At 42.1% G+C, this 27,117-nt stretch overlaps 2 protein-coding genes across 2 annotated transcripts; one reads left to right on the top strand and one right to left on the bottom strand.

The window, feature by feature from the left end:
• Positions 1 to 1,976: 1,976 nt before the first annotated feature.
• Positions 1,977 to 18,250, top strand: plch2b (phospholipase C, eta 2b; the record flags this gene model as incomplete). Its single annotated transcript, XM_080790746.1, has 20 exons — positions 1,977 to 2,304; positions 3,718 to 3,864; positions 5,396 to 5,632; positions 6,423 to 6,574; positions 7,862 to 8,035; positions 8,713 to 8,806; positions 8,921 to 9,124; positions 9,978 to 10,098; positions 10,580 to 10,748; positions 11,265 to 11,375; positions 11,950 to 12,033; positions 13,287 to 13,384; positions 13,707 to 13,801; positions 14,009 to 14,194; positions 14,671 to 14,778; positions 15,528 to 15,652; positions 15,789 to 15,873; positions 16,484 to 16,630; positions 17,130 to 17,209; positions 17,300 to 18,250. 20 exons carry the CDS (start codon positions 1,977 to 1,979, stop codon positions 18,248 to 18,250), a joined length of 3,696 nt encoding a protein of 1,231 aa, XP_080646872.1.
• Positions 18,251 to 19,972: 1,722 nt separating this feature from the next.
• Positions 19,973 to 26,621, bottom strand: grik6 (glutamate receptor, ionotropic, kainate 6; the record flags this gene model as incomplete). Its single annotated transcript, XM_080790732.1, has 9 exons — positions 19,973 to 20,080; positions 20,507 to 20,748; positions 20,851 to 21,070; positions 21,292 to 21,506; positions 22,180 to 22,277; positions 22,541 to 22,764; positions 23,259 to 23,438; positions 23,751 to 23,782; positions 26,510 to 26,621. The coding sequence occupies 9 exons, from the start codon at positions 26,619 to 26,621 to the stop codon at positions 19,973 to 19,975; spliced, it is 1,431 nt and encodes a 476-aa protein (XP_080646858.1).
• Between the last annotated feature and the right edge of the window lie 496 nt (positions 26,622 to 27,117).

Raw genomic sequence — 27,117 nt, 5'->3', positions numbered from 1 at the left:
AGTGGTGTAATGCTCAGCCATGTACACTAGGGGACACTTGTTGAATGTAAGCGTCATAAAGTGGTAGTCTATGCTATGGGAATCCCTTTAGGACTTAACTGAATAGTCAACTTGCACATATATGCATACTTCACTTGCACATACATATATACTTCACTTGCACATGCATACATATCTGTACTCAGAGGTGGACAGTAACTGAGTAAATGTACTTAAGTACTGTGCTCAAGTACAGATTCAGAGGATTTGTACTTTACTTGAGTATTAGTTTTTTGTTGTTGAATTGACCTCATCAAACCCTATATACTCAAGACACACTCCATATATGGCCAGACCTCATCAAACCTTGTACACTCAAGACACTGCCCCACTGCCACCCTTAGATCTCCATATATGTATGTAGCTGACATTCCATATGTTGATCTGACCTCATCAAACCCAGAGGGAAATCAATGGGCTACAGTACACAATAGAATGCATGGTGTTTGTACTTTTTTATACTATATTGATCATACCCTGAAATGACCTGCAATGAATTATATCATGATGATAATGGCACAGTTATAGACATGCCCACACTGGCATCATTCAAACTTTTTTATTTATTTGGCCACAGATCCAAATCTGAAAATGGTGCCAAGGACCCCCATACAAGATTAGTGTTGTGTCACTAATAGAGTCAAATTCTTCTGATTGTTTTGAAATTAGCTAATGTATAACCGCTCCTATCCAGCAGAATAACAAACGCTCCAACTGATATCTCGAGGTTATATATTTCCCCAAGACAATGTGAAAAACTGCAACACAAAACATAATATCCTTTTAAACACAATGAATTAAACATGAAATATGAGATGTACACAAACAATTAAACGATCGACAGAATTACCACACTGTTTACAGACAAAAAAAATAACAACATGTAACATACCGTGTGCGCCTTCTGCAGATTATTTTAGGAGCTTATCTTATCTTATATTCTTTATTTAAGGACACTCTTTTTAGACGTAAGAGCTCCTTACACCACTGCAACTCAGTTTGTTCTGCCTGAGTTTAGCACACACAGGTGCAATCAATGCTGCCTCACTCTAATCACAGGGCTCTGCACCTACATGCCCTCACAACAGGTCATAATGAAATTAGCAATATAGAAGGCAAGACACCACACACACACACACACACACCAAACAAATACTTATGTTACCCAAGCAAAAATACATACAATGTTCACATATCATACATTTTTAGAAAGGCATGTAATAAAATAAAATATTACAAAATACCCATTGCTGGGACAGCTTCACTGCCCCCAAAGTACAGTGATTTATTACTGCTGTAATGAACTATTTAAATGGTGCCAAGGACCCCCATACAAGATTAGTGTTGTGTCACTAATAGAGTCAAATTCATCAGATTGTTTTGAAATTAGCTAATGTACGTATATAGGGTTAAAGTGGGCAAATAGATTTTGATTATATTTTGATTATATATTATATATTAACTAATTTTGCAGGGGAGTAGTGGGGACCCCCTAGGACCATCCCAAGGACCCCTAGGGCCCAGGGGTCCCTGGACCCTACTCTGTGAACCACAAAAGCTGTCTTACACCCTTGTCTGCAGACGCTTATTGGTTGTGTGAAAATCCCCCTGTGAAAGCAATGCTGTTGCCTCGTTCCAGGATTAGGCTAGTGCTTGAGGAAGCTTTAGTAGCTGACACGTGTTGCACACTGCTCCTCTTCCAAGGAAGCAGCACTTCTCAGGTCCAATGGCGGCGTGAACCTGCAGCCTGGAATACTCTGGGCTGTGGGTACCGAAGATGCTGGCACGTTAAAGTGTGGCCCACAGGAAGATGTGAGACATGCTGAGGTTTACAAGCAGTGATACAGCACCGGTTCTACTGAAGCTCCCAGCCGTCTGTGGGGGGCCACAGATGGCACGGTGATACCATGTGAAGAGGACAGCAGCAGGAACCCAACATGTACAGCGCAGGAATGAACAGCATCCCAGCTATGGCTCCACTTTCTCCCGGGCCGGCCAGCAGCCCCAGCTCACCAACGCCGTCCTCCTTGTCGCCTGCAGTGAAAGCTACATTCCAGTCTTTGGGCTCTCTGTCATCTCCTTCCAGGGCGTCCCCCCCATCCTCCCTGTCGAGGCGGGCCTCGAGCCCCCTCTATCCTCCCAGCGCGTCCATCATGTCGTCCCCGAAACAGTGGCAGAAAGCCTCCATCTCGAGGCTTGCAGAGGAGTTCTTCTGGATAGGTGGCAGTGTGGTGGCTCAGCCTAAATGGAGACTGGGTCAGATTGGTGAGACAGCACTCATTGTTTGCCACTTTGAATATTTTGCAGTGGTTCTCTAACTATTACATTTCAAAGACCCCCCCTAGCTCTGAGAGTATACAAATGGAACAAATGGTTCCATTTGTATGCTCTCAGAGTTACAGACCTGGCTGTACGTTACAGACCTGGCTGTTCATTTGGAACCCCCCCAAGGAACCCTGGGGGACCATGGACCCCACGTTGAGAACCACTGAATATTAAAGGAACAACAATATTAATTTCTTAGCAGGAATCCCAATTCAATATCGAAAGAACTGGGGGTCTTAAGGTGTTTGTGCTCTGTTATGAGCCAATGAGACAGAAAATGGTGTTGTATTGTACAGATGCGATCCGTGATCTGGAGCTTAGCGCAATTAAAGTGGCCTCCAAAATGTTACATTTCAGAGTATGATAGAATGGAAATACAGGGAAGTGTGAGTAGATAATGGCCATATGGACAGTAGACAATCCTCTAGGATTAGGCTGAGTGATGTACCAGAGTGCATCACGTGGCTTTGAGCTTCAGATTACAAACACACCTGCTCTCACTCTCATAAACTACACAACAAAACCTGCAAATAACAAATAATTCCAGGAGAAACAGAAAAGAAGTTCTCCTGAAGCCACCTATTTGGTGGGCTTTATTTAGGCTGCAGGTAAAATCGATATCCAATCTCCAAGTATTGGTATAAACAGTGCTGTGATTTGTTCTTGACAATATGGACATTTTAAGGACTGTGCATGTTTTCTACAGCAGTATAAAACAGCTATTGAAACCCCTTTATGACGTAGTGCAGTAATCTCATAAAAAAACTGCTTGTTGGTAAACTGTCTCCAGAGACTGCAGTGTGGATTGTCTTAGGGGTTTTCAAAATGTGTTTTTCTGATGCAGTTATTTGTAACACCTATTACACAAATGAAAAGTGCTAACTACGACACGACAACATAACTTGCAACAGTGATCATGCATTTGGACAATGTTTCAAAAGAAATTGAGCAATAAAAAGTGAACATGCTTCTGGGGAAAGAAGAGATTTCAGTGTAAGATCTGATGAAAAAGATTGCTAGCTGCCTCTGTGTTTGCCTTTAGAATGAAGAGCAGAAGTATAGCCTACAGTATACTCATTAAACACTTTGTATAAACTAATTTCATTCATTCACTTATTGTGCTGCACTGTTATTTTACATTGTTATATTATGGGTTCTTTTATTTTAGCCTATTATTTTCTATTTTATGGGGGATTGAGAGTCCTGCTCAAGGACACTTTGACACTAACACTGGGGGAGCTGGGGATCAAACCAGGAACCTTTCGTTTTCCCAAGCCACTGCTTTCCCTCAAGACTCTTAATGTTTTGTGCAAAGCACTTTCAAGCTCCCTGTAAACTTCTCTCGCCTTGCAGTGGAGAGATGCATGTATATGATGCAGAATGGCTCACAGATGACCAAACTGAAAGGGAAGAAGAAGGGCTTGGTGCGCTTCTTCTACCTGGATGAACACAAGTCCTGCATCCGTTGGCGGCCCTCAAGGAAACACGATAAAGCTAAAAGTGAGTCATGATACAATTACTTACCGCCTGGTTTTACCAGTATTTGGTGTATTGATGTTACAGAGAATGTTTTTGTTTGATTCGGCCGCTATGTCATAAACCCACTGAAGTCAAATGCTCCCCACTAGGAAGAACCAATAACCAATTACTGCCTGCAGCTGCACAAATTAGACCAAATAACAATTAGGAGAAAAATAACTGATTGGCTGCCTTTTGTTGCACTCCAAATGAAAAAGGTAAGAATATATTCTCTGTTTGATTGCAAATCGCTCAGAAGGCACTCAGGGGAAAAAACAGTCTAAGAAATATAGATCGAGTTTTATAAAAAAAGAAGAAGAATGAAACATGGTTTTATTCAACAGTCATGCTGATTCAGCAGATGTTGAGAGCCATTGATCTAACTCAGTCACAGGGACACCAGGTCAGGGACCCCAATACAGCTCTTCAACAACCGGGAATAGTCTGGTGACCACCCGAGTGATGGTTGACAGCCGGAATGTAGACGGCTCCCGGGTGAGCAGTTTGGGTTAGCGCCCCAGCCTGTGTCCGCCGTGAGGAGGAAGCCCAAAAAACCCTCATGAGGCCTTTAGGAGGGCCATTCAAGCCGCAAGTGGAGCCTGCAGCACCACGGTTTCCCTGCCGGTGGAGCCTGTAGAATCCATCACTCCCGAATGAAGTGTCTGGTGCTGGGAATCTGCAACACACAGGTCCTGGCTGCACCTGGTGAGAGCAGGAGTGGACCTGGTGAGGCGTAAGAGGTGCCTGGCCAGGAGTCAACCCACAGTGCCTATAGTCCCTCGCGCCGGATGGCCCTCCCAGTACTGGCAGAGTCTGGAGCAGCGGATTGTGTGTCCCTGGTTTTTCCCTAATAAAACTGATCGAGGGTAGCTACTGGAACGTAAAGGCTCATTCATACTCATAGTCTGGATTTTCGGTGGTGAGGTACGTGACCACCGAACTACAACATGAGGTCACGAGCCGCTGTGTAGAGCAAACCACCGCCACCGCCCCAGCCCTTCTCTCTTTTTTACTCACCACCGCTCAACGTTATTTCAGCAGAAAATCCTATGAATGAGCCTTAAGTCGGGACTTGATCACCCCGGCTGGGTCACCCAAGTGAGGCGTATGATGTTGAGTGACCCGAAACCCAGAGGACCTTGGGATACATCACTGAGGATACGTCCCAGGTGCATCCTAGCAATGTTTTTTAGGTCCTTCTGTTTAATCACAGTCACAGGGACATGTCAGGGGCCCCAATACAGCTGTTTTGTTTCTGTTCATTCTGTTAATTGCAATCCCTGGCCTGAGCCCCCTATATGTCCACATCAGTTGATTTGATTCGATTTGATTTTAGCTTATAGATCTGCTACAAAGATGTCTGTTTTAATGCACTGATATTAAAACAAAATGTACTTTTGTACTTTTGTATAATATTTTTTTAAAGCAAGTACCCCAGTACTTTAACTTCACATGTACTGGGGGTTGAGTACATGTCATGACATTTAGATTTTGAATTGTTTCTTTGTTTCAGTAACGATCGACTCCATCCATGAAGTGTGCGAGGGGAAGAAGTCAGAGATATTCCAGCGCTACGCAGAGAACCGCTTCGACCCCAACTGCTGTTTCAGTATCTACCATGGCAACCATCTGCAATCTCTCAACCTGGTCTCCGCCAATGGAGAGGAGGCCCGAACCTGGATCACTGGCCTTAAGTACCTCATGGCTGGCATCAGCGATGAGGACAGCTTCGCCCGCAGGCAGCGAACACGTGACCAATATCCTTTGTTCTATTATTCCTGTATGGAGTCAGACCCTCCATATATAACTATCATGAAAAAAGCTAATCTCCATTTAAACGGTGCTAGCTGAGTAGTTCGTCCTATAGTACTATACAGTTGTGCCCTGGCACCATAAGGCAGTGATTTGTAAACCAAACAAAAAACCCAAAACATAATTATCTTAACCACAAAAGCCCTATAGTCAAAATGCGATGCTTTGATTTCATTTTTCTTTCTTTTTTTCTCACATTTTGACAAATCCACCCAAAAGATGTCATCCGGGGTTGATGTGGTTAGCATACATTTTATTTAATTACATTGTGATTATCAAACATAAATATCAACCATATCAATAGAATGTGGCCCACTTGGTCCACCCTCAGGCCTCCTCTTCCGGCGGGGCGCCTCTGTTTTCATTCCCACTGTCAAGAACAGATTCTGAGTTCAGTGAGTTATAGCCTAGAATGTGTATACATTGTTGTTAGTTGGAATGAAAACATAGGTGCCCCACCGCGCACATTCATGGCTTCGCCCCCAGAGGCAAATTCAAAGGAAAACAGGGTGCTGTTTTTTCCTCTTTGTGCCGATGGGTTCCCAGATTGCAGTCCCACTAACAGCACTATAAACGTTCTGAATACCCCTGCCGACAGATTCAGTAGTGCAGCTCAGAATCGGTTCTTGAGAGATATAATTTAGTCTGACCTGACCAGAGGCAGGGACAAAACATATATCCATAAAAACTGGAATATCAAAAGCAGATGAAACCCTAGGAATGCTCAGGCAACCTTAACTCTGAAGACACATGGTTGCAGCAGACGTTCTCAGAGGCAGACAAGAATGGGGATGGCACTCTGAGTATATCAGAAGTTCATCACCTGCTCCACAAACTCAACGTCAATTTACCCAAACAGAAAGTCAAAGAGATGTTTCAGGTAAGACCATATACCATGAATGAATTGAGTGGTGAGTGGTGTGCTCCGGGGTGCCCCAGGGGTCCTTGAGGTGGTTCCAGGGTGCCCCCTGTTTAACCACTTTAACCCTATACATACTGTAGGGTGTAGGCTCTTTGAAAATAGCTGATCTACAAGCTCAAAATGGGTCACAATGTGACGTATCTGGGGTTAAAGATCGACTATTTTCCCCAAAACATCCTGAAAAATGAGAATATCTGAGGAATGAGGAATATCTTTGAGACATTTTAACAACACAAATCTTGTATGGAGGTCCCTGGCACAAAATATTTTCAGTCTGCAGCCAAATACATCCTTCATTTGGGGTCCATGACATGAAAACGTTTGAAGACCATTGCCATAACATAAGTTATGTCAATCATATCATATTTACAGTATTGCCATCTATAAATGACCGGTTTATCTGGGCTAGTGTCTCCATATGACATATGTCATCGTGTCTAGTGTCTCCATACGTCAAAAAATATTTCCAGTTGTTACAACTGCACTCCTGCCTTGTGTAAGTTAGTAATAACTACATAACCATAATATTTAATTGAATATTAGCACAGGCAAAGAGATAAGTAGATAGATAAGTTAGTCATGCCATCTCATCGAAATCTTTTGCCAGTCAGTGGTGGAAGAAGTACTCTGATTTTGGACTTACACGGTAAAAGGTCTAATACCTCAGTGTAAAAAATACTTAAAAGTCACTTCAAATACCTAATTACATACTTGAGTACTTACTTTACGCCACTGTTTTCTGTTCAAGGTGTAAGGTTAAAGATCGTTGACCCCTGGCCCTGACCCTCACACTCAAAAGTCGTTGAGCTCTGTCGTTCTGTACCACGTTGGTTTGACATGTCACGTTTACAGTACATAAATTCCAAGAAAGACAGAGACAGAGACGGAAAGGGTGACAAAGACAGAACCAGCGACAGAGAAATCTCAACAGCGCCAGCGTAGTGTGCCAGCAGGACAGTATATGGTAGAACGCTACAGGACTACCATATGGCTACCAGTGAACAGATGGCTTTGGTTGCACGGCAATATTGCGCAAGTTCAGTGACTCAGTTCTGTCATGTAATTCCTCCACAAACCACAACAATGCACTTTCTGTGCAATGACTCCCAATACCTTTCTATGTGGCTGATATACTAGATTTATCCCCTAAGGTATTCTGTATTAAGCACTATAACATGTCACAAGCTGTATACAAACTGAGTCATTAATTTCCTGCTCGTGAAAGGCTTTCGTCTCCATCCGCAGGAAGCAGACACTGATGAGATGAACCAGGGATCACTGGGATTTGAGGAGTTCTGTTGCTTCTATAAGATGATCTCCACGCGCAGGGACCTCTACCTCCTACTGCTCTCATACAGCAACCAGAAAGAAGTCATGGATCTCAATGACCTTGCTCGTTTTCTGGAAAATGAACAGAAGGTGGATGAAAGCAGAGAACCGTCCATTTTGCTATTTTAACCACTTACAGTAACTAACCACTGTATTATACTTTGTTGCCCGGTATCCCGCAGGGGTCTGTATTTGGTGCCCATCATTTCCCCCACTACACTAGATATCTTTGCCGAAAATAGATGCATTGTTAGATCAATTATATTTGGGTAATTTCTGAACCTTTTGGCTAATTTTGAAATTCTTTGGTAATTTCTGAAGATTTCTGCCTATAGACCAGATCAGAATGTTTGTAAATGAATGTGTAGAGCGATATTTCTGGGTATAATTATGTCTATGGATTTTTATTACAACAATATATTACACTGCGCTCTGACTATAGGTGCGCTACCCGTTCAAAACATATCAAAATAACGGTAGTGGGTCACACACACCAAGGCTTCAGTTCAAATTGTTTATTTCATATTTGAACAGGGACAAACAAACCTTCCGGCTATCCAGCCTTCATTAGTGTGTAAATAAACAATTTGAACTGAAGTCTTGGTGTGTGCGACCCACTACCGTTATTTAGATTTTTTTTGTATTACAACAATATAAAATAAAGTGTCCAGAACATTTGCTACATCTGGTTTGTCAACTTGTGGACATTTAGAACGAAATAAATATATTATTTCTTCATGCACCATGTCCATGGTTTCATTTCACAGAAGAAAGGAATAAACAGAGAGCATCTTGTTGAGATAGTCGCACAGTTTGAGCCATGTCCTGAGAACCTTCAGCGCATGGTACTGGGCATTGATGGTGAGTAGAGCTTGTTCATATACTAAGTTAGATTTTTCCCCCTGTAGGCCTATATAAAAATCAATAATCCTCAATGACAATCAACTGAAAAAATTCTTTGGAACCTTCTTTCAGGATTTACCAAGTACATGCGGAGTCCTGCAGGAGACGTATTCAACCCAGTTCACCACACGGTGAATCAGGACATGAGTCAGCCCTTAGGCAACTACTTCATAAACTCATCTCACAACACCTACCTGACAGGCGACCAGCTAATGTCAGAGTCCAGGGCTGATATGTATGCATACGTCCTGCAGGCCGGCTGCCGATGTGTAGAGGGTAAGGATTCACAGTAGGCTACTGCAACTCCAACTCTAATGCAACTGTAGACAACTGTAGGACAAGGCAATATAATAATGAACATACAATGAGCAGACCATGTGCTGCACTGACATGCTGGCTTAAGGGGATATTAGAAAGGCTTTTCTGGTTTTTTAAAAGATATTTAAAACTGGTTGGTGAGCGAGCAGGCTATTCCATTCTGGAGGGGCCTTTATGGCGAAGGGAACAACTAGACCTAATAAGAGGACCTCAGGCTATGGACCGGCACATAGGGCTTTAGCAGTTCCATTAGGTATAGGTGCCAGACCGTGAAGAGATTTAAAAGTTAATTATACAATCTTAAAATCAATTCTTAAAGTGACTGGCAGCCAGGGTAGTGCAGCTAAAACTGGGGTTATATGCTCATATCTCCTCGCATCTGTAATAAGGCTTCTGCATTCAGTACCGAGGCGATGTATGAGCTCTTACTGTGACTGGAGTAGAGAGCATTACAGTAATGAGCTATATTCCACCGAGAATATGAAAAAGATAACACATCTAAAATTTCAGGTCAAGGAGGACTGAATACTCACATTTCACTTTTAGATTTGGCTCACATCATGGTACAAAAACACAAAGTTAAGGCATACACATTTTTATATAGAGCCATTTAAAAAAAAGGTGAAATGTGAGTATTCAGTCCTCCTTGACCTGAAATGTGAGATGTGCTACCTTTTTCAATTTTCTTTTTTGGAATATGTTCACTGGATTCTGAGAATCACATTCTTGAAGCACAACCTCTTTTTCCAACACATAGCTTTCTTTCTTTCTTTCTTTCATTCATTCATTCTTTCTTTCTTTCTTGTTTCAGTTGACTGCTGGGATGGACCAGATGGCGAGCCCATTATACACCACGGTTACACCTTGACATCAAAGATTCTTTTCAAAGATGTCATCGAAACGATTAACAGATATGCCTTCACAAAGTCACCGTGAGTGTCTCCTCATTTTGTTTAACTTGATTAACTTGGTGCCGGTGTTAAGTAAAGTATACTGTATACTTCTACTCCACTACATCTCAGAGGCAAATGTTATACTTTTTGCACCATTGCGTTAATTTGACAACTTTAGAACGGGTTACTTTGGAGATAGATTATCAATAATTAATACAATTATTAATCAAAAGTCTTCAGAATTTATTTTTAAAAAATTGCTAATATACAAGCTTGCTGGTAGATATTTTTGAATATCCGAAATATAAAATACGACTTAGTGGTATTATAGTCGACTAACACGAGACATATGATTCTCTAATGAGTACTTTTACTTTTCCTACTTTATCTTATATCTTATACTTTTTTATTCTTTCAGGACTTTTGCTTGTAACATATTGCTTTTGTACTGTGGTATTGCTTTTACTCAAAATCTATGTACTTACTTCTTCCACCACTGGCCCTTCTGTGCTATCCTCAGGTACCCAGTGATCTTATCCATAGAGAACCACTGCAGTGTGCCTCAGCAGAAAAAGATGGCCCAGTATATCATTGAGGTGCTTCAGGACAAAGTGGACCTTTCCAATGTCAACATTGAAACCCGGAAGCTGCCGTCCCCAGAGACCCTGAAGGGAAAAGTTCTAGTCAAGGTTTCAGTTTTCCAGTACACACAGAAAAATAATGGTCCTTAAATGATTATTTGAAAGCTATTATTTTATGAGCCATTATTATGTTCCTCATATGGAGAACTTCTAGAAGCTTTTTCGATGTTAACACTCGAGTCATTCTGGGCATGTCTTAACAGGCGAACACAAGCTACAAGGCATTACATTGCGACCTCTTGTGCTTGTATATCGACTATTTTTTATCAGAGCGATTTGGTTGGGAAAGGGGGTGGTTAATGAATTCAATTAATCATTTCATAATTATTTAATGAACAGGGTCTGTTAATTAAATGCTTAGGGGTTCTTAAGGGGGCTAAATGTTTCTTTAAGAACCAAAAATGGCTCTTATTTGACATCACTCTGAAGACCCCATTTTGGTTCCAATTGGCACCTTTATTTTTCTGTGTGTAGGCAGGCCTATACCAATGGCCCCGCTACTGTTCATCTGTCCTCTGTTGCACTTGTGCTCATGTGAATTAATGATTGGTTATTATGTTTCAGGGGAAAAAGCTCCCAGCAAACCTTGATCCAAATGCAGAGGAAGGTGATGTGTCGGACGAGGACACCGGAGACGAGGACAGTGAAGAAGATGAAGACATTCAGGAAGGCACGGTGAGACCTGCAGGCCTTATCTGATTCATTGAAAATGGAGGACCCTGATGTAAACAAGTAAACAAGTCTTTTTCTGATTTTATCCTCGAGTTGTAGCAGTATTGACCTGCACATTAGTTTGAACAGTACTCATTCTACAAACTGTGATATAACTGTATAATCAATCAAACATATGAGAGAAAACGACTTTTCAAATAAATATACAGATGACAGTTTAGATAAAATCCCACCTGTGTGAACTGAGTGGTGCAACTTCACCCCCCCCCCCCCCCCCCTCTCTCTCTCTCTCTCTCTCTCTCTCTCATATTAGCAGGCAACAGTGCAGCACTCTCTCTCTGTTTCTGGCACAACAGCGCCCCTACTGGTACTAATAGTCATACTGGTGCTCATTAACGTCACATATGCGGACACATAGGTGAACAACACATAGGCGGACACATAGGTGAACACGGACATTGCTGTTCCTTGGAGTGGTTGCACCACTCAAAAATGACTGTGAAGTACTGTAAGTGAGTAGCAATAGATAAATTGCACTTTTTGTGAATTACATTGCATGTTTGATTGTTTTAATTAGGATGGGAACTGTGCTATTGCTGCCAAACAGCCAAAAAAGAAGAAACGACTTCATAAGTCCTTCATAAGGAGTTTTAAAAGGAAGGTCAGTGTACTGTACTGTATACTGTAGGTATTGTTACTAGTCCTCTGTCTGTCAGGATCTGCCTTCCGTGTGTTGTGTTTGGTGTTCCTGAATCTTATTTTGAAGTGATGCTTTTGTGTTTCCGGTCCTCCTTTGTAGTAGTTTCCTGCCTTGTCTCACCTTCCCTGATTTTTGGTTCGTTGTTTCACCTGTGTCTTGTTTTCCCCAGCCAATCCTTGTGTTGATTTGATTTCAGTTCACCTGTGTTTGGTTGTGTTTTCTGTTGGATTATTGTATTGTCACCTGTGTTCCAAGTCTGTTTTATGTTTGCTAGTGTTGTGCTACTGCAGGTCTTTGTTTGAATAAAGACTTCTAAGATCCCGATTTCCTTGCATTTGGCAAGGACTGTATAAAGAGGACAAGAAGCGAAGACCGTAAGGGTGCCGCCATGTTGCTCACATGGTGCTCCATGGAAGGAAAGAAACATGCGCAATGGGCTTTATGCAGCCAACACTTCCGCGTTCAGCTTCCTTGGTCTGCAACTGCGCATGTTTCTTCTACGGTCTTCGCTTCCCGTCCTCTTTATACAGTCCTTGGCATTTGGGTCCTGCTTGAAAACCACCCCTGACACTGTCACCTTCCTTCTACTTCCTGTTCACTGCTTGCTCTATACAAATATTATTCAAATTAGCTCCTCTTTCATTTCCACGTGATTTTGATGCAAAGTTTTCATCACAGGTATGGACATGGTTCCCTTATTTGGAAACTAGAAGGCATGTATGTCCCTTATTGAACTGAAAAAGGATCACACACTTTAATTGTTCCTTTCTCATGGCAATCAATCAATGACACACATCTTATAAGTTCAAATAGCTAATATGCATAATACTAAATACAGCTTGTTAATATAATACTATACAAAAACTGTACCTCCAGTGAGATTTTCTTATTTCACATTCCCGATGACCTTTGCTGCATGTCACTCCCCATCTCTCTCCTCATTTCCTGTCAGTCTGTCGTATCAAATGGCCATAAAATCAACGACAAAAAAAAAGAATAATAATCTCAATAAATGTTAGTGGTTGGGGAAATGATGTAATATCAAACCCAAATACCAAAAATGTAACAATTCCTTTAAGAAAACACATGTCTGTTTTCTTGCTGTGTCATCATCACTTGAGTTTATCGCAGTGACAGACTGTAACGAGACAACAGTATCCTTCATGAACATCCCTCTGTAGTAAAATTGCTGACTGATGTGTGTTTCTGTCCAGAGGAAAAAGAAAGTCCGGGCGATAAAGAAAGCAATGTCTAAGGGGGAACCAGAGTCCCACAGCAACAAGGATCACACTCAGATTGTCTACCATCCTAAGTAAGGACACACACTGGACTTAGTTTACCACCACAGCAGTGGTTCTCAAACGAAATTTAAGGACCCCTAAATTGGTATGCATTTTATGCCACAAATCCACCATAACTGTGTACTGTGAGTCCATTTGGTTACATTTGTACATTCTCTGAGTTACAGATCTGTATTAAAGGGTCCATTTGGTTGCTAACTATTAATTATTATTCTGGGGACCCCAAGGGAACCCCCTCAAGGACCCCTGGAGAACCTTTGGAGAACCACTGGTTTACCACATGCATTACGTTAATTTTGAGGCCTAAATATGCATCCCTATTTCCATGGCCAGGAAACCTGGCCAGAAAACAATTAGGTTGTCCCGAGCTCTCTCTGACCTGGTCAAGTACACGAAAGCTGTCCGAGTTCACGACATAGAAACACAAGGTAATATCATCGTTTTTCTGGGTGTGTGGAATGCATCTATAGGGTAACTTTATACTTCATCGTGAATGTCATATCGATCGATGAAAATAGCTAATTTCTCAGGTTGAAAATCTGGTATTTTTGAAAATCACATTTTCTGCGAGCAGCACAATCATATGGCATATTCAAGTCAAATTGAGCTCTAACTCCGTTTTGTTTGTCTGGCAGCTCATCTGACCAGTTGGCAGGTGTCCTCCCTCAATGAGAACGTTATGAATCAGATTTTGGAACTGCAGCCAGCTCAGTTGGTCCGTTTAAACCAGCGGCAGCTCGTTCGGGTTTACCCCTCCAAATTCAGAGTGGACTCAAGCAACTTTTGCCCACAGCCATACTGGAACACAGGATGCCACATGGGTAAGATGTGTCACATGTTATTGCATTTGAAAGGTTTCTAGCAACTGTGAATATAGTTTGCACTGGGTGTTAATGTAATGGAGTAGAGTAACCCTGCCTGAGGTCAGAGGAGGGGGGTTGAATGGAACAGAGTATAGCCACACCGAATATCTCCCAAGGTCAAGTATCCCCTGGCTGAGTGATACAGTAGATGCATGGATTCCTGTGCATGGTTCAAATCATGTGTGTTACACTACAGTAAACAGTATACACAGTCTGTCTGTCTGTCTGTCTGTTTATTGTGGGCTCGCCGCAGCAGCAGCAGCGGCCACACTATAGTCTAGATATCCTACACTTTTCGTCTCCTCAAAACTGAATTTGTACTTTTTATACTAGTATTTTTTTGTCTTGAAACTAGCCCACACTAGTTTCTTTAGGAACAATATTTTCAAGTCTATACATCTAATCGATCTTATTTTTTTATTTTTGTATTTCAGCTGCACTGAATTTTCAAACAGAGGGACGAATGCTTGAAGTGAACCGAGCAAAGTTCTTAAGTAACGGCAACTGCGGATATGTCCTGAAGCCTAAGTGTATGTGCAAAGGTATGTAGTATCAGTAAGTACGGATATGTCCTGAAGCCTAAGTGTATGTGCAAAGGTATGTAGTATCAGTAAGTACGGATATGTCCTGAAGCCTAAGTGTATGTGCAAAGGTATGTAGTATCAGTACGCACCGGAACTGTCAGGAATGCATTACAGGTGGATCCAAAAGCAGGCAACAGGATGCAAAGCAGACCATCTTCAAAGTGTTTATTTCAATAAACCAAGATAGGGCAAAACAAAGGCACAGCAAAACATATACACTCACTTGACAGAGGTCTATGGACCAACAAGGACACAGTGCAAACAAAGGGCTTAAATAGACAGGGGTAACAGGACACAGGTGAACTCAAAATACAATCAACCACAGGATAGGCTAGGGGATTAAAAGGACACAGGTGGAAACACTGACAAATAACAAGGTAGGATAGACAAGGTAACTAACAGTAACTAGGAAGACAGGAAACACTAGGAACAATACTACAAAATAAGATACACAAAACTAAGGCAACAACAGAGTAACAGAAAACCAAAACCAACGAGAAACAGTCAGGAATACAAGAGCAAATACATATACAAGACATAAATACATATTATAGTCCAAACTCAAAATAAGGACAGTCAAAGTTCACGGTCCGAGGAGCGGATCGTGACAGGAACTAAACAAATAAAACATGAAATGAAAGCTTTCTCCCACTATTTAAATGAAATGTGATGTAGCTAGTAGTAAACTCTGTGTTGAACCTCCATAGGTGCCTTTAATCCTATGGAAGATGAGCCCCAGCCGGGATACAGAAAGACTCAGTTAGAGTTAAAAATCATCAGTGGACAGCAGCTGCCCAAACCCAAAGACTCCATGCTTGGAGACAGAGGAGAGGTGAGGCATGCATTGCAGCAACAAAACATTAGAACAGTGGTTCTCAAACATGTATGTATTTGTCCACAGACCACCAATTGTTTATGTCTATCGTCCATGTGACATATAGTAAAAGTGTCTCTTTTTGTCAATCCAGATTATTGATCCCTTTGTTGAAGTAGAGATTATTGGTCTGCCTGTTGACACTGCCAAGCAGCAAACCAGGGTAGTGGAGGATAATGGTGAGTGTTTAAATATTTGTGTAAAAATAAACAGTTCAAGAGACTGGGTCAATGAAGCTAATTTGTAGTACATCTCATAGTAGTGCCAATCTTTCGTTTTTAGTTTTTTTATGTAAGTGGTGTAAAAATCACACCCATGTGAAGTGAGGGGCGCTCTTATCATCATACATCATCATTCATCACGTGCTCAACCAATCAAATCATCACAAATGTCATTCCAGCCAATCACTTTTGGCGTCTTCACTTTTCTGCGCTCACTTTTATCTTCGATAACTTTGCTCAGCCAATCAAATCATTGTAGATTGTAGATTTAGATTATTATTACAAAACATACAGTAACCACTTCAGCCCTATATACAGTACATTTCAGCCTTTTGAAAATAGCAATCTATACAAGCATAATCCCTTGTGATGCGACGCATTGTGAGCTTGAAGATCTGCTGTTTTTAAAGGATCTGAAAACTTGTGAATGGGAAATGCTGCATAATGAGTACATTTTGATACCAATAGTTTTGTACTTTTACTCAAGTACATTTTGTAACAAGAGTATTTCCACATTGCAGTATTGGTTCTGATAAATGTGAGTACTTTCCCCACCACTTTACTGCAGGTTTTAACCCTATGTGGGAGGAGACGATGGTCTTCAATATGCAGATGCCCCAGATTGCCCTTGTGCGTTTCCACGTGTGGAATCAAGAAACCATTGGACATAATTACATCGGACAGCGGACCATAGCTTTCATCAGCATGATGCCAGGTATATTATTATCACACCAGTAAGACGCGCACACGCGGGAAGCGAACGCATAACCATATAAGGAGTCCCCAAGGCAGCTATACGTCCAAATATGGAGTGTGTTGCATCAATCACAAACAAATCACTCAGCTCCCTCAGCTCCATATATGGGCACAAAGGGGGGACACACGCACGCACGGACAGACAGACATGATCTGCTAGGTCTCATAGTAAGTGCTCACTGAAATCGCAATCACTGCGTTCGCAATAAGTTACATACTGTAGGTCTACTCTTTCCATGTGTGGAATCAAGAAACCATTGGACATAATTACATCGGACAGCGGACCATAGCTTTTATCAGCATGATGCCAGGTATAGTATTATCACATCAGTTACATACTGTAGGTCTACTCTGAAAAAAACAATAAACAGAAGAAAAACTGTTTAGCTTACAGACGAAAATCTACTGTTGTGCAAAATGTAGGCTATAATATGATTGTTGTAAATGTCTTTTTGAAGGTTATCGGCATGTGTATTTGGAGGGTCAGACAACAGCGTCCATCTTTGTTCATATTGCCATAAAGGACATGTCAGGAAAGGTAAGAGACTCACTGAAATACTTACACAAATTAAATCAATGACTTTGTGCTGAACCTCTGTTTAAAACCTTGCTGTTCCTGGTGAAATAGGTGAAATCAACTAATGCTGTGAAAGTGGCAAAGAAGCACATCAAGAAAGCAGCCAAGAAACACATGAAGGGTCATCAAATTCCAAAGCGCTCTTCAATGGACCAATCCTCAGAGGATGCATATCCGCTGCACTACCGAAAGGATGTGGACTCTTTGGGGCCGGCAGCCAAGGCCAGGCTTCACAGGGAGGCTATGAGTGAGCCAGTGAGGCGTGCAGCTCTCAGAGTTCAAATCCAGGATCCACCGAAAACAAGTTCTGATGTCGAGACGAGTTCGCCACCTTGGTGGTCTTATAGCAGTGCCGTTTTTGAAGACCAAATTCCACTCCGGACAGACAAGCCGGCTGACTCTGAGAATCGACATGTCAGAGAGCCAACATTTGAGCCGTCATTGCCCGAGTCGGCTACCCTTGAGGAAATATCAGTTAGACCAGAGCCAGGCGATGAACCTACCCTTGAACCTCCGTTAGTATCAGAAACTCAGGGACAGTCTGAATCACTCCCTCAGCTGCACCGTTTGGCCCAGCCATCTGCACTGATCCCTCCATCGTCGCCTGCCAGGGTGAGGACCTTGCAGGCTCCACGCCGGGCCAGTCCCCCTATGCGATCAAGTGTACGCTCACAAAGTTGCCCACGGAAACAAACTACCTCTCCTCCCCACACACAAATGGTGAACCGCAGCTCTGCTGTCCACTGGCAGATGCCTCCTGCACAGCATTATGGTAGCTACAGAAACCAGATGAAGCCCATAGCCACGGGTCTCTGCCTAGCTGACAGTACATCTAGCAGTGATGGGAGCAGCATAGACAGCCTGGAGCTTGCATGCTCCTCTGTGCCAGCTGGCGGAGAGAAGCACGAAGGCACCCTGCAGAGGGAGATGAATGCTCTTTTTGACCAGAAGATGAGAGAGATCCGCTGCACATCTCCACTGTTTTTCGATGGTGAGTCATGACAGTTTTTGCCTTTCACGACAAAACCTAAATTACAAGCTGCCTTTTTATTTATACTGTGTAGATACAGTAGACTGACTGGAAATGGGGAGAGAGAGATAGGGGCACACACACAGCAAAGGTCGTCAGGATGGACTCGCGACACGCTGCATTAGCAGCCTAGGTACAGTACTGTACCGGGATTGCTACGCCAGCCGTCCGGGTCAGCTGCAGTATTTTCTGTCAAGATGTGATTAGATTCTTATGGTTATAATGATTATGATTATGCTTTTATGTTCACTGTTTGTTAGATCATGCCACACTGTAGCTCACAGACTATAAGGATCACAAGGAAGACAAAGTCGAGCAGAAAAGGAAGAAGAATTAACCGCTTCAAGGAAGGAGATTAACCAGAGATGTTTCAGCTAGAGTAAATGTTATGTACTGTATGCTAATGCACTTGTCCAATATGCTTTCCTCACTTGGAAAAAAGACACTGACAAATGTACAGAATTAGACTAATTTATTGTCTGTGAAATTGCTGTAATGTTTACAAATACGGTACAAATACAGTAACACTGTTTTATGCATGGAATCATGTTTTATATATACTGAATTAAAACATATTTTCATATGATCAGAATATTGTAATTGTGTGATGCCATTGCCAACTGTACAAAAGGGATTATATACGTAGATGTATACTGTAGCCACACTAAAACTAACAGCAAATGCACCATTTTAACATATTTTTATTCATCATTCCATTTGGCTGTAGTTTCTGACTTTTATCACCTTACCATGATACAGTTTATGCACCAAAATCAATACTTTTATTTCTATACCAGTAAGACGTGCAAACGCGGGAAGCGAACGCAGCTGAGACCCTGCAGATCATGTCTGTCTGTCTGTCTGTCTGTCTGTCTGTCTGTCTGTCTGTCTGTCTGTCTGTCTGTCTGTCTGTCTGTCTGTCTGTCTGTCTGTCTGTCCCGCTGTTACTGTATATGTGGACCTGGCCCCTTTTGTGCCCATATATGGAGCTGAGTGATTGCTGATGCAACACACTCCATATTTGGACGTATAGCGGGACAGACACACAGACAAACAGACAGACAGACAGACAGACAGACAGACACACACACAGACAGACATGATCTGCTAGGTCCACTCAAATTCAACTTTTTTAAAATGTATTTTTATCAATTTGATATCGGCCTGGTTACACAGCCAACAGCTTCCTAACAAAAATATATTTATCTTAATTTGTTATTAAAGGTTAACACAAATTAACTAAATCTTATCACATCCTCTAAAAACATTTTTGCAGTAGTAACTGAGAATCACAACTTCCTACAACAAGCATGGGCTTCAAGTAAAAATCACACCCGTGTGAACTGAGTGGTGCAACTCCCCTCTCCCCCCCCCCCCCCCCCTCCCTCCTCTCTCTCTCTCTCTCTCTCTCTCTCATATTAGCAGGCAACAGTGCAGTGCAGCACTATCTGGCACAACAGTGCCCCTACTGGTACTAATAGTCATACTGGTGCTCATTAACACATACATAGGCGGACACATAGGTGAACACGGACATTGCTGTTCCTTGGAGTGGTTGCACCACTCAAAAATAAAACCATCAAAAAGTAATTATTTCACACCCACTAGACAGTAAACATCATTTCCCCTTTGTTAATACTTCAGAATATCATATTCCTGGAATGATCCTGTCAAGTAATATTAATAAAATGTAATCATGCTTTATCTTTATCTTTTTCTGCCACCTCCTGCGGTCTGTTGACGGCATTGCTGTTCCAGAAGCGCTGTCTCAGTTCACCAGCCAGTACAGTGCAGCAGGCTTTCTGTTGGAGACAGAATACAGTACAAAATGGTACAAAGATGAACACCTACACATCCAGCAGCTCCATTGAATGTATTCTCATCTTGCTGTAACATATATTGTGCAGTGTATGTTTACAGTATAGTGGTGCAAGTGCAACGTACAGTTGTAATCTATAGGCCTATTATAAAATAAATATTTGCTTTGCGGTAACATTTAGTTACGGGGCTCAAGTTGTTAATAAGATCAATTTGGCCTATTACAAAAACAATCTAATTGTTCGGTACATGTATATAAAACATGCTTCTCGATTATTCGATCAGTTGAAAAAGTAATGGACAGTATAATTGCAGGGGTGCATGCGTGCGGTATAAATTAACTTGAGTGTGTTTACCTCCCTCCTCGACGTGCTTGTGTACTGTATGAGAGGCAACAATAATACACATACCCTCTGGTCCCCGGCGTTACTACGGCTCTTGGATGTGAGTTCCAGAACAGCCAGCAGCACTCCAAGTCCCAGGCCCAGAGCCAGGAGCAGGAACATACCCTTCAGGCCATGGGGTTCAGTGGAGGCCTTGGACGCATCGACCGTGCAGCCAGTAGCCCACCACTTACTGCGCATGTAAGACAGCTCTCCTGCCTCACTCAGCTGCAGAATTGCCACACTCAGGTTCTTTATCATAGGGGAGCCTTTAGGGCAGAAAGAAGTTAATAAGATAAGTGTTCGTGGGACAAAAATATCTTTCATATTTTGGTTTAAAGATACTGTATTTCAAGTCCATGTAGCCTCACCTATTGGGGCAGCGATGCTGTACCCTCTCATGCCTACGACTTCATGGACCCTGACTAATTCACAGTAGCGAGCTTCTGCCAAGTCCAGTGAGACTGACTCTCCAATAAAAGCAAAGTTGCCTTCTCTTGCGCGCCGAACACCCTCGTCCATTGACGAGACATAACTCTTCCTTCTCTCCATGTTTTCATAGATTCTGCGGTAGACCGGGTTGTTTGAGTTCTAGATAAAGAGAGATGGAAAAAGGCAAATGGCAAGTGAATAGTGAATACATTGTGTCTTTGAAAAACTAAACAACCAGAAGACAAAATATCTGTTCAATCATCCTTGACAAAGGATAAATGTGGTGTTTGACGAAAATTACACATTTTCACCCCGCCCATCATTATTTAGTTGTCACACACAACACTGTCTCCAAAACATAAACCAGGCTTTAGACTTACCTTAAAAAAGGCAAGAGTGGAAGAGCCAGCCAGACAGCCATATTCAATCATCTCCTGGTTGGCCAATTCCTCAAAGCCTTTCACCACCAGATGGGTGTCGGAGCTCTGGGATGAGCTGAAGTTGGAGAAGTAGCATGCCAGCAGCACAAGAACAAACAACCACCAGCAGCACAAAATGACTCGTCCTGACAGAGCTTTGGGGTGAGGACCAGCCCCTGGCAACACAAAGAAAATACAAAATTAAAGTGTGAGATACTATCATAGAGGATTTTTTTATCTATCTAAATTACAGTTTAAATAAAATAATGTCATGATAACGTTATGATGACGTCCTACAGTGACTCCAGTGACGTTCAGGACTAGGCCAGATCACAGCCCATATGGGGATGATCTTTACGTCATTTCCAGGATGTCTTCACCAGTTTAAATAATATATCTTATTCTGGGCCAGATCTGACTAGTTATGATATGACTTAAGTTGATCTGGCCTCGAGCAGTCTCTCTCTGATTCATCCAGGGACGTCGTCCGTCTTAGTGGGTAAAATGTATGTTGGTTGAAATCAGGTGATATTCTGGGCCAGATGTGACTAGTCTTGCTTTGACTTGATCTGGCCCCAATCGAGACGTCACTAATTCGTCCAGGTCCTGACCTTGCTTGCTAGGCTATAGTGCTGTGATGTGTATAGCAAAACTCTGAAACACTCTTGGTTAAACACTTGAGTCCTATACAGTGTTGGGAAAGTTCACTTTATACAGTACATGAACTATGGCTCTAAGTAATCTAGAATTAAATATTGATAAAGTAAATTTAGCTGCTTTTCTCCATCGGTTTTCAGAAAAACACGCCCAGTGTGCAACCACCTTTAATGATATAACCCTGTTGTTTACCTTGTAGGGTGAGAGCTCCCGCTGTAACCCATAAACTGTGTAGGATGGTGAAGCCATTCTCTTCACTTCGGGGTTGACTCCACTCACACGGGCTGAGTCTGTGTTGACATACACGTATAGGACAAACAAGAGGTGAAAAATATGTAAAACTAAAATATAGTGCCCTATACTTCCATGTTCAGATGATGCAACCAAGCAAGTTAAAGGCACACGGTGGCTATTCTTCCTATTTTTGGAGAGTCATGACAATTACAAATAAACAAATAAATACATTTAAATGTGAACATTTTGATATGTCCAAAATTGGAACGCCAGGTTGAAAGTGTTTTGATTGTTTATATTGATAGGTTCATTCACCAACCTGGCAACTATGAAGATGCAAACAGTAGTTGCTAGGTAGGCAATGAGAATGCCCACCCAGGTGTGAGTTGAGAAGGGGGACAGGAAGTCAAAGAAGCCTGCCTTCTCTGAGATGTCCCTCCTCAGTAGGATGCTGATTCCTGTTTGCATGAACGGTTTGGTCATCTCCACTGCCTTCTCACGAGCTGCAGTAAGGGTCAGCGGAGCAATTGCAAGGTCTGCCTCCTGCAGGGAATGAATGAATTAATCCTACATGTAGACTGTAGTGTACACTATACAGTATATCATTTCTAGCCTGGAAACCATACGAATGTGCCATAACGTTTCAGCTGAAGCAGACATCCCATTGACGTATTCTATTATCATCGGGAGACAGTGGCTCGGGGGTAGACTGGCGGGTAGAGCAGCCGGATGGTGAACCGTGAGTTAGTGTCAAAGTGCCCTTGAGCAAGACACTGAACCCCTATTGCTCCCGATGATGCAATATTCCTCCGCCATCGGTGTGAAAGCAATGCACAATCTATGTAAAGCACCTTGGATTAAAGCGCTATATAAATTCACGTCTGTCTGTTGTACCATTTATCATGCACAACTTCTTTTGTTTTTGTTTTTTGCATCGTTCATAAGTCACAAAAGTCAACTGGAAAATGTAAACCTCTGAAATGTACATGTGTTTTCGGCACTCTGATTACTCCAAATGTCAGCTTTCATGTACTCACTCCTCTCACCACCTCTCCAATCATTCCATTCCAGTTGCCATTCTCATCCTGTCTTCCATATGAGGAGTCCTTCACCAGGTGCACTTTGTACTTGAAGCCTAGCTTCTTGGAGAGTTCAGACAGAAGGTCCATACAGTACCCCTCCATCTGTGAGCCTTTGGGCATTGTGTATGGATCTTGCTGGAAGAAAACAAAGTCAATGCAATAATCAATAACAATATATTAACGTTGCTGTTCGGAAGAAACCACCTAACTAAATTTTAGAGGTTTTTTATTTATTCTATTATTTTTATTAAATCAGTGCTATTGAACACCCTTTGTCTATTAAAAACCTCCGTCATAACTCCACTTGAGCTGGATGTTTTTTCATTTCCTGAAAAATGAACATTGTGTAGTCCGGTGGTTTCTTCCAGACAGCAGAGATGTCTATAATATTGATATCAATCATTCCAGTGGGATGAGATACAAGCTTGAACGTAATAGATGCGTTACCTTTATAGTTGTTACTCTAACCTCTGATCGCACTGATGAAGAACAAAAAACAGTATGAATTGATTCAGTGATTCAACACCAGTTGATGTACTATGCATCTAGGAAATTAATTATAAAGAATATGGAAACAGAATTGAGACATCAGAAGTAGATATTTATAGGCTGGCACACTGTCGTGTGGTGTGAGCTGATAAAAGAGGCGCCACAATCGTTTGTAAGATCGCTCTGCATGACCATTGAAGACCTTTTATTCCAACTGCAGGATGAATACCACCAGAGTCATGCCCATTTGAAGTACTGAAGACATTTGACAGAATCAAAAGCCCTGAGGTGAATGCGGGGGTGAATTGACATGCTCTCTGTCACATATGGTTTCCGGCTGTATCCTAGAGATCTGGCCACTCTCCTCTCCCTCTTGAAAGCAATCTGAGCCACATTACAATCTAAACAATTTGAGTGTTAATTCAATGGATCACAAAGCCATGGCGCTGTGAGGTGGGAGACCAGTCAAAGATTATAAAGGGCCTTGATTCAGGCCAAGGCCTTGGGGCTCCATCAGTATCACAGGGTGATCCTGACAACCACCATCAGCTCCTCCTATTCAGAAGATGACACGTTTACAAGCTCGTCAGGCCCTTGTCACTTTTTGGCCACTCGTAAACAGAGGGCCCTTGTTTGTTGCATAGTTGATTTATTACCATTTTTAGTGAGAAAGTCAGCTGGCTCTCTTCCTTTTCTATCATAGTGGGACATGATGGGTGCCAGGAAGGATGTGGCGCTCTACTTTGATTTGGAGCCCAGCTGACAGTTTAGCTATTTATGTCACTTCAGGCCTTTGAGATTTCTAATGCATCCAGCAGTGAAAACATGAGGGGTCTGGCATTGAAATGAGCATGCTGTCATCGGCCATAATTATAAATTAAATGATTGGGTCATGCTACAGAAAACATACAACATATAACTTTTCTTATACTGTCAGTCAGTCGGAGCCTCAGTAACATCAGTATAATTAAAATGGCTAAATAAGAAATGGAAAGAAAGGCAGTCCTCCAAAGTCCTCCAAAACACATATTAAGTCGTATTTGGTCAGTCAGTGTTCTTGTGTCAATATTAATTCATTAATTAATTAAACAGCATAAACCCTAGCATACATATTCTAGTTACATCATAATAAGTTAATAGGCGAGCATTCAGCGATAATAACAGAACATTTGGTGAGAATTGCAGATCTAAGCTCAAAATGTATCGCAGCATTTTTTGGGCCAAAGAAGGGGAAAAAAGAGGCAACCAAAACAGACCCCTGGGTACCACTCAGCAAAGTAGGGTTTTAAATGGTTAATAATAAAAATTAATAAATGTGTTAATATTATGTCTGCAGCATGTTTGAGGGTGTGTTAAATGGTTACTTACGTGCAGTACATGTTCCTAGGCTGAGAAGAAGACCCATAATGCATAAAGTCGAGCTAAACTGCATCCTTATTCTATTTATTTGCATCCTACAAAAACAACAACAGCAACAACATTGTCATTAGTGTCTTGTACAGGGCATCAAATACAATATAGGCTTACTTACTTACTTAAATAAATCGGTAACAAATCATAAATTAGAGTTAGAAAATAAACTACAACTTCTGAACAAGATGAATGGATTAAATATCAATTGATGAAATAACATTTTATAGTTAGTTATTATAGTCTGTGAAAGCATATGAAAATATACTGTACCTAACACGGTTCAAAGATGTGACTGCTGGGCCACCACTTCAGAATGATCCTAATGAGCTAAACTGTGATGCAGGACTATATGTCAAGTTGGTACTTTTCAGCCAATTAGGACAGACAACGACATTCAATGACATTGTTGTGGGTGGAGAATTTCTGAGGGGTGGGGAGGAAAAGGCTGTTTTGATCCCTATGCTGTGTACTATTCCAACAATTCAAATCTGATTAGTATATCAATATTATGGGAGATAGTAATAAAAGTATTAAAGGGCAACTTCACCCCTTTTGTAACCAAATCCTATTTTAATGATGTTTGGGAGACAAGAAACACTTTCCTGGGGGTTTTATGTGGGTAATTTGTGTTTTTAGATATTTTAGTAAAGAGTGGCCCTGGTCACTTTCTTGAAAACGTTGATTTGCCTATAGGCTAGCATGCAGTGTGTGTAACAGCTGTAAACATCATAATGTAAACAGTGCATATTCGCTATACTTGCATTGTTTATACATTACTAGACGGTGCCTGGCTGTAGAACACATGTAGAGTCGGTAACGATGGAAGTTGGAGATCCATGCCCCACCCGGCTATGCAATACCTGTTGTACCCGTGTCAGAGTACCCGTTCCACCCATCTGTCTGCGCCCATATATGGACATTTCTGTATCTGTCTAGACTGTCTCTTTGTGTCCGTTTATTCATGTCCAAACGTGGAGTGTTGAGATGTCAGAACAGGCCTGGGCAGGGGCCCTGTCCAGAGCCCGTGCAGAGGCCTTTTGTGGTGGTTCTGGACAACCGTGGGTCCGACTCAACAACAGGCACTGCACTCCCTGTTGGGGCGTGGAACGTGTGTGTTGAATTGTAAGTCGGTTCTCGTGCATAACAGATGTACACACAGACTTGGTGCATTTAGATAGACTCTACAACGGTGCCTGTTGGGCACTGGCCTACTTGGAACGATGCAAGTTGGTGTAGACTGGACTGGTTATAGGGCTGGGGCGATATGGGATTTTTGTTACCGCGATAATCGTCCTCCCCCTTACCTTTGGTATGGCGGTAATTACCGCCAGCTTTATATGGACCCTCATGCAGGCAGGGGCCCTGTCCAGAGCCAGGGCACATGCGGGCTGAGGTCTTTTTGTGGCGGTTCTGCATGGACAACAGGTGGGTCCGACCGACTCGACACCGGGCATGTGCACCCCTGTGGTGGTGTGAAACGCGTGTGTCGAATTTGGTGGGGGGAATGGTTCCCGAGTTACGTGGATTACACACACACATTTATAGTTAGATGACCTGTAGAATGTAAGTTTACACTATGTTGTGACAGTGTTACATCTTCTCAGTGAAACACTGATATGTCAAACATGTCCATACGTAAACAGTGCTTGTAACAGGTGCACATGTCATCTGCATGTCATAATGTAGTTAAGGTGACCACCGAAAACTACAATATGATGTCACGCTGCGGTGGTAAGTGACTCACCACTCACTCACCCAAACAATCTCTGTTTTTACCAACCACCGTCACCTTATCACCTAAAACTGGAGTAGCCTATATAGGCTTAACAGGTGTAACCAAACAGTCAACAGAGCTTGTAACAAATGTGCAAACATGGGTGCGTTTGGAAATGCACACCGGAAATGTATAGTC

The sequence above is a fragment of the Protomyctophum bolini genome (genome assembly GCF_963924005.1).
Source record: "Protomyctophum bolini genome assembly, chromosome: 2".
NCBI classification, from domain to species: domain Eukaryota; kingdom Metazoa; phylum Chordata; class Actinopteri; order Myctophiformes; family Myctophidae; genus Protomyctophum; species Protomyctophum bolini.
The sequence above is the reverse complement of the archived record's forward strand: the minus strand, read 5'-3'. Positions and strand labels throughout refer to the sequence as shown.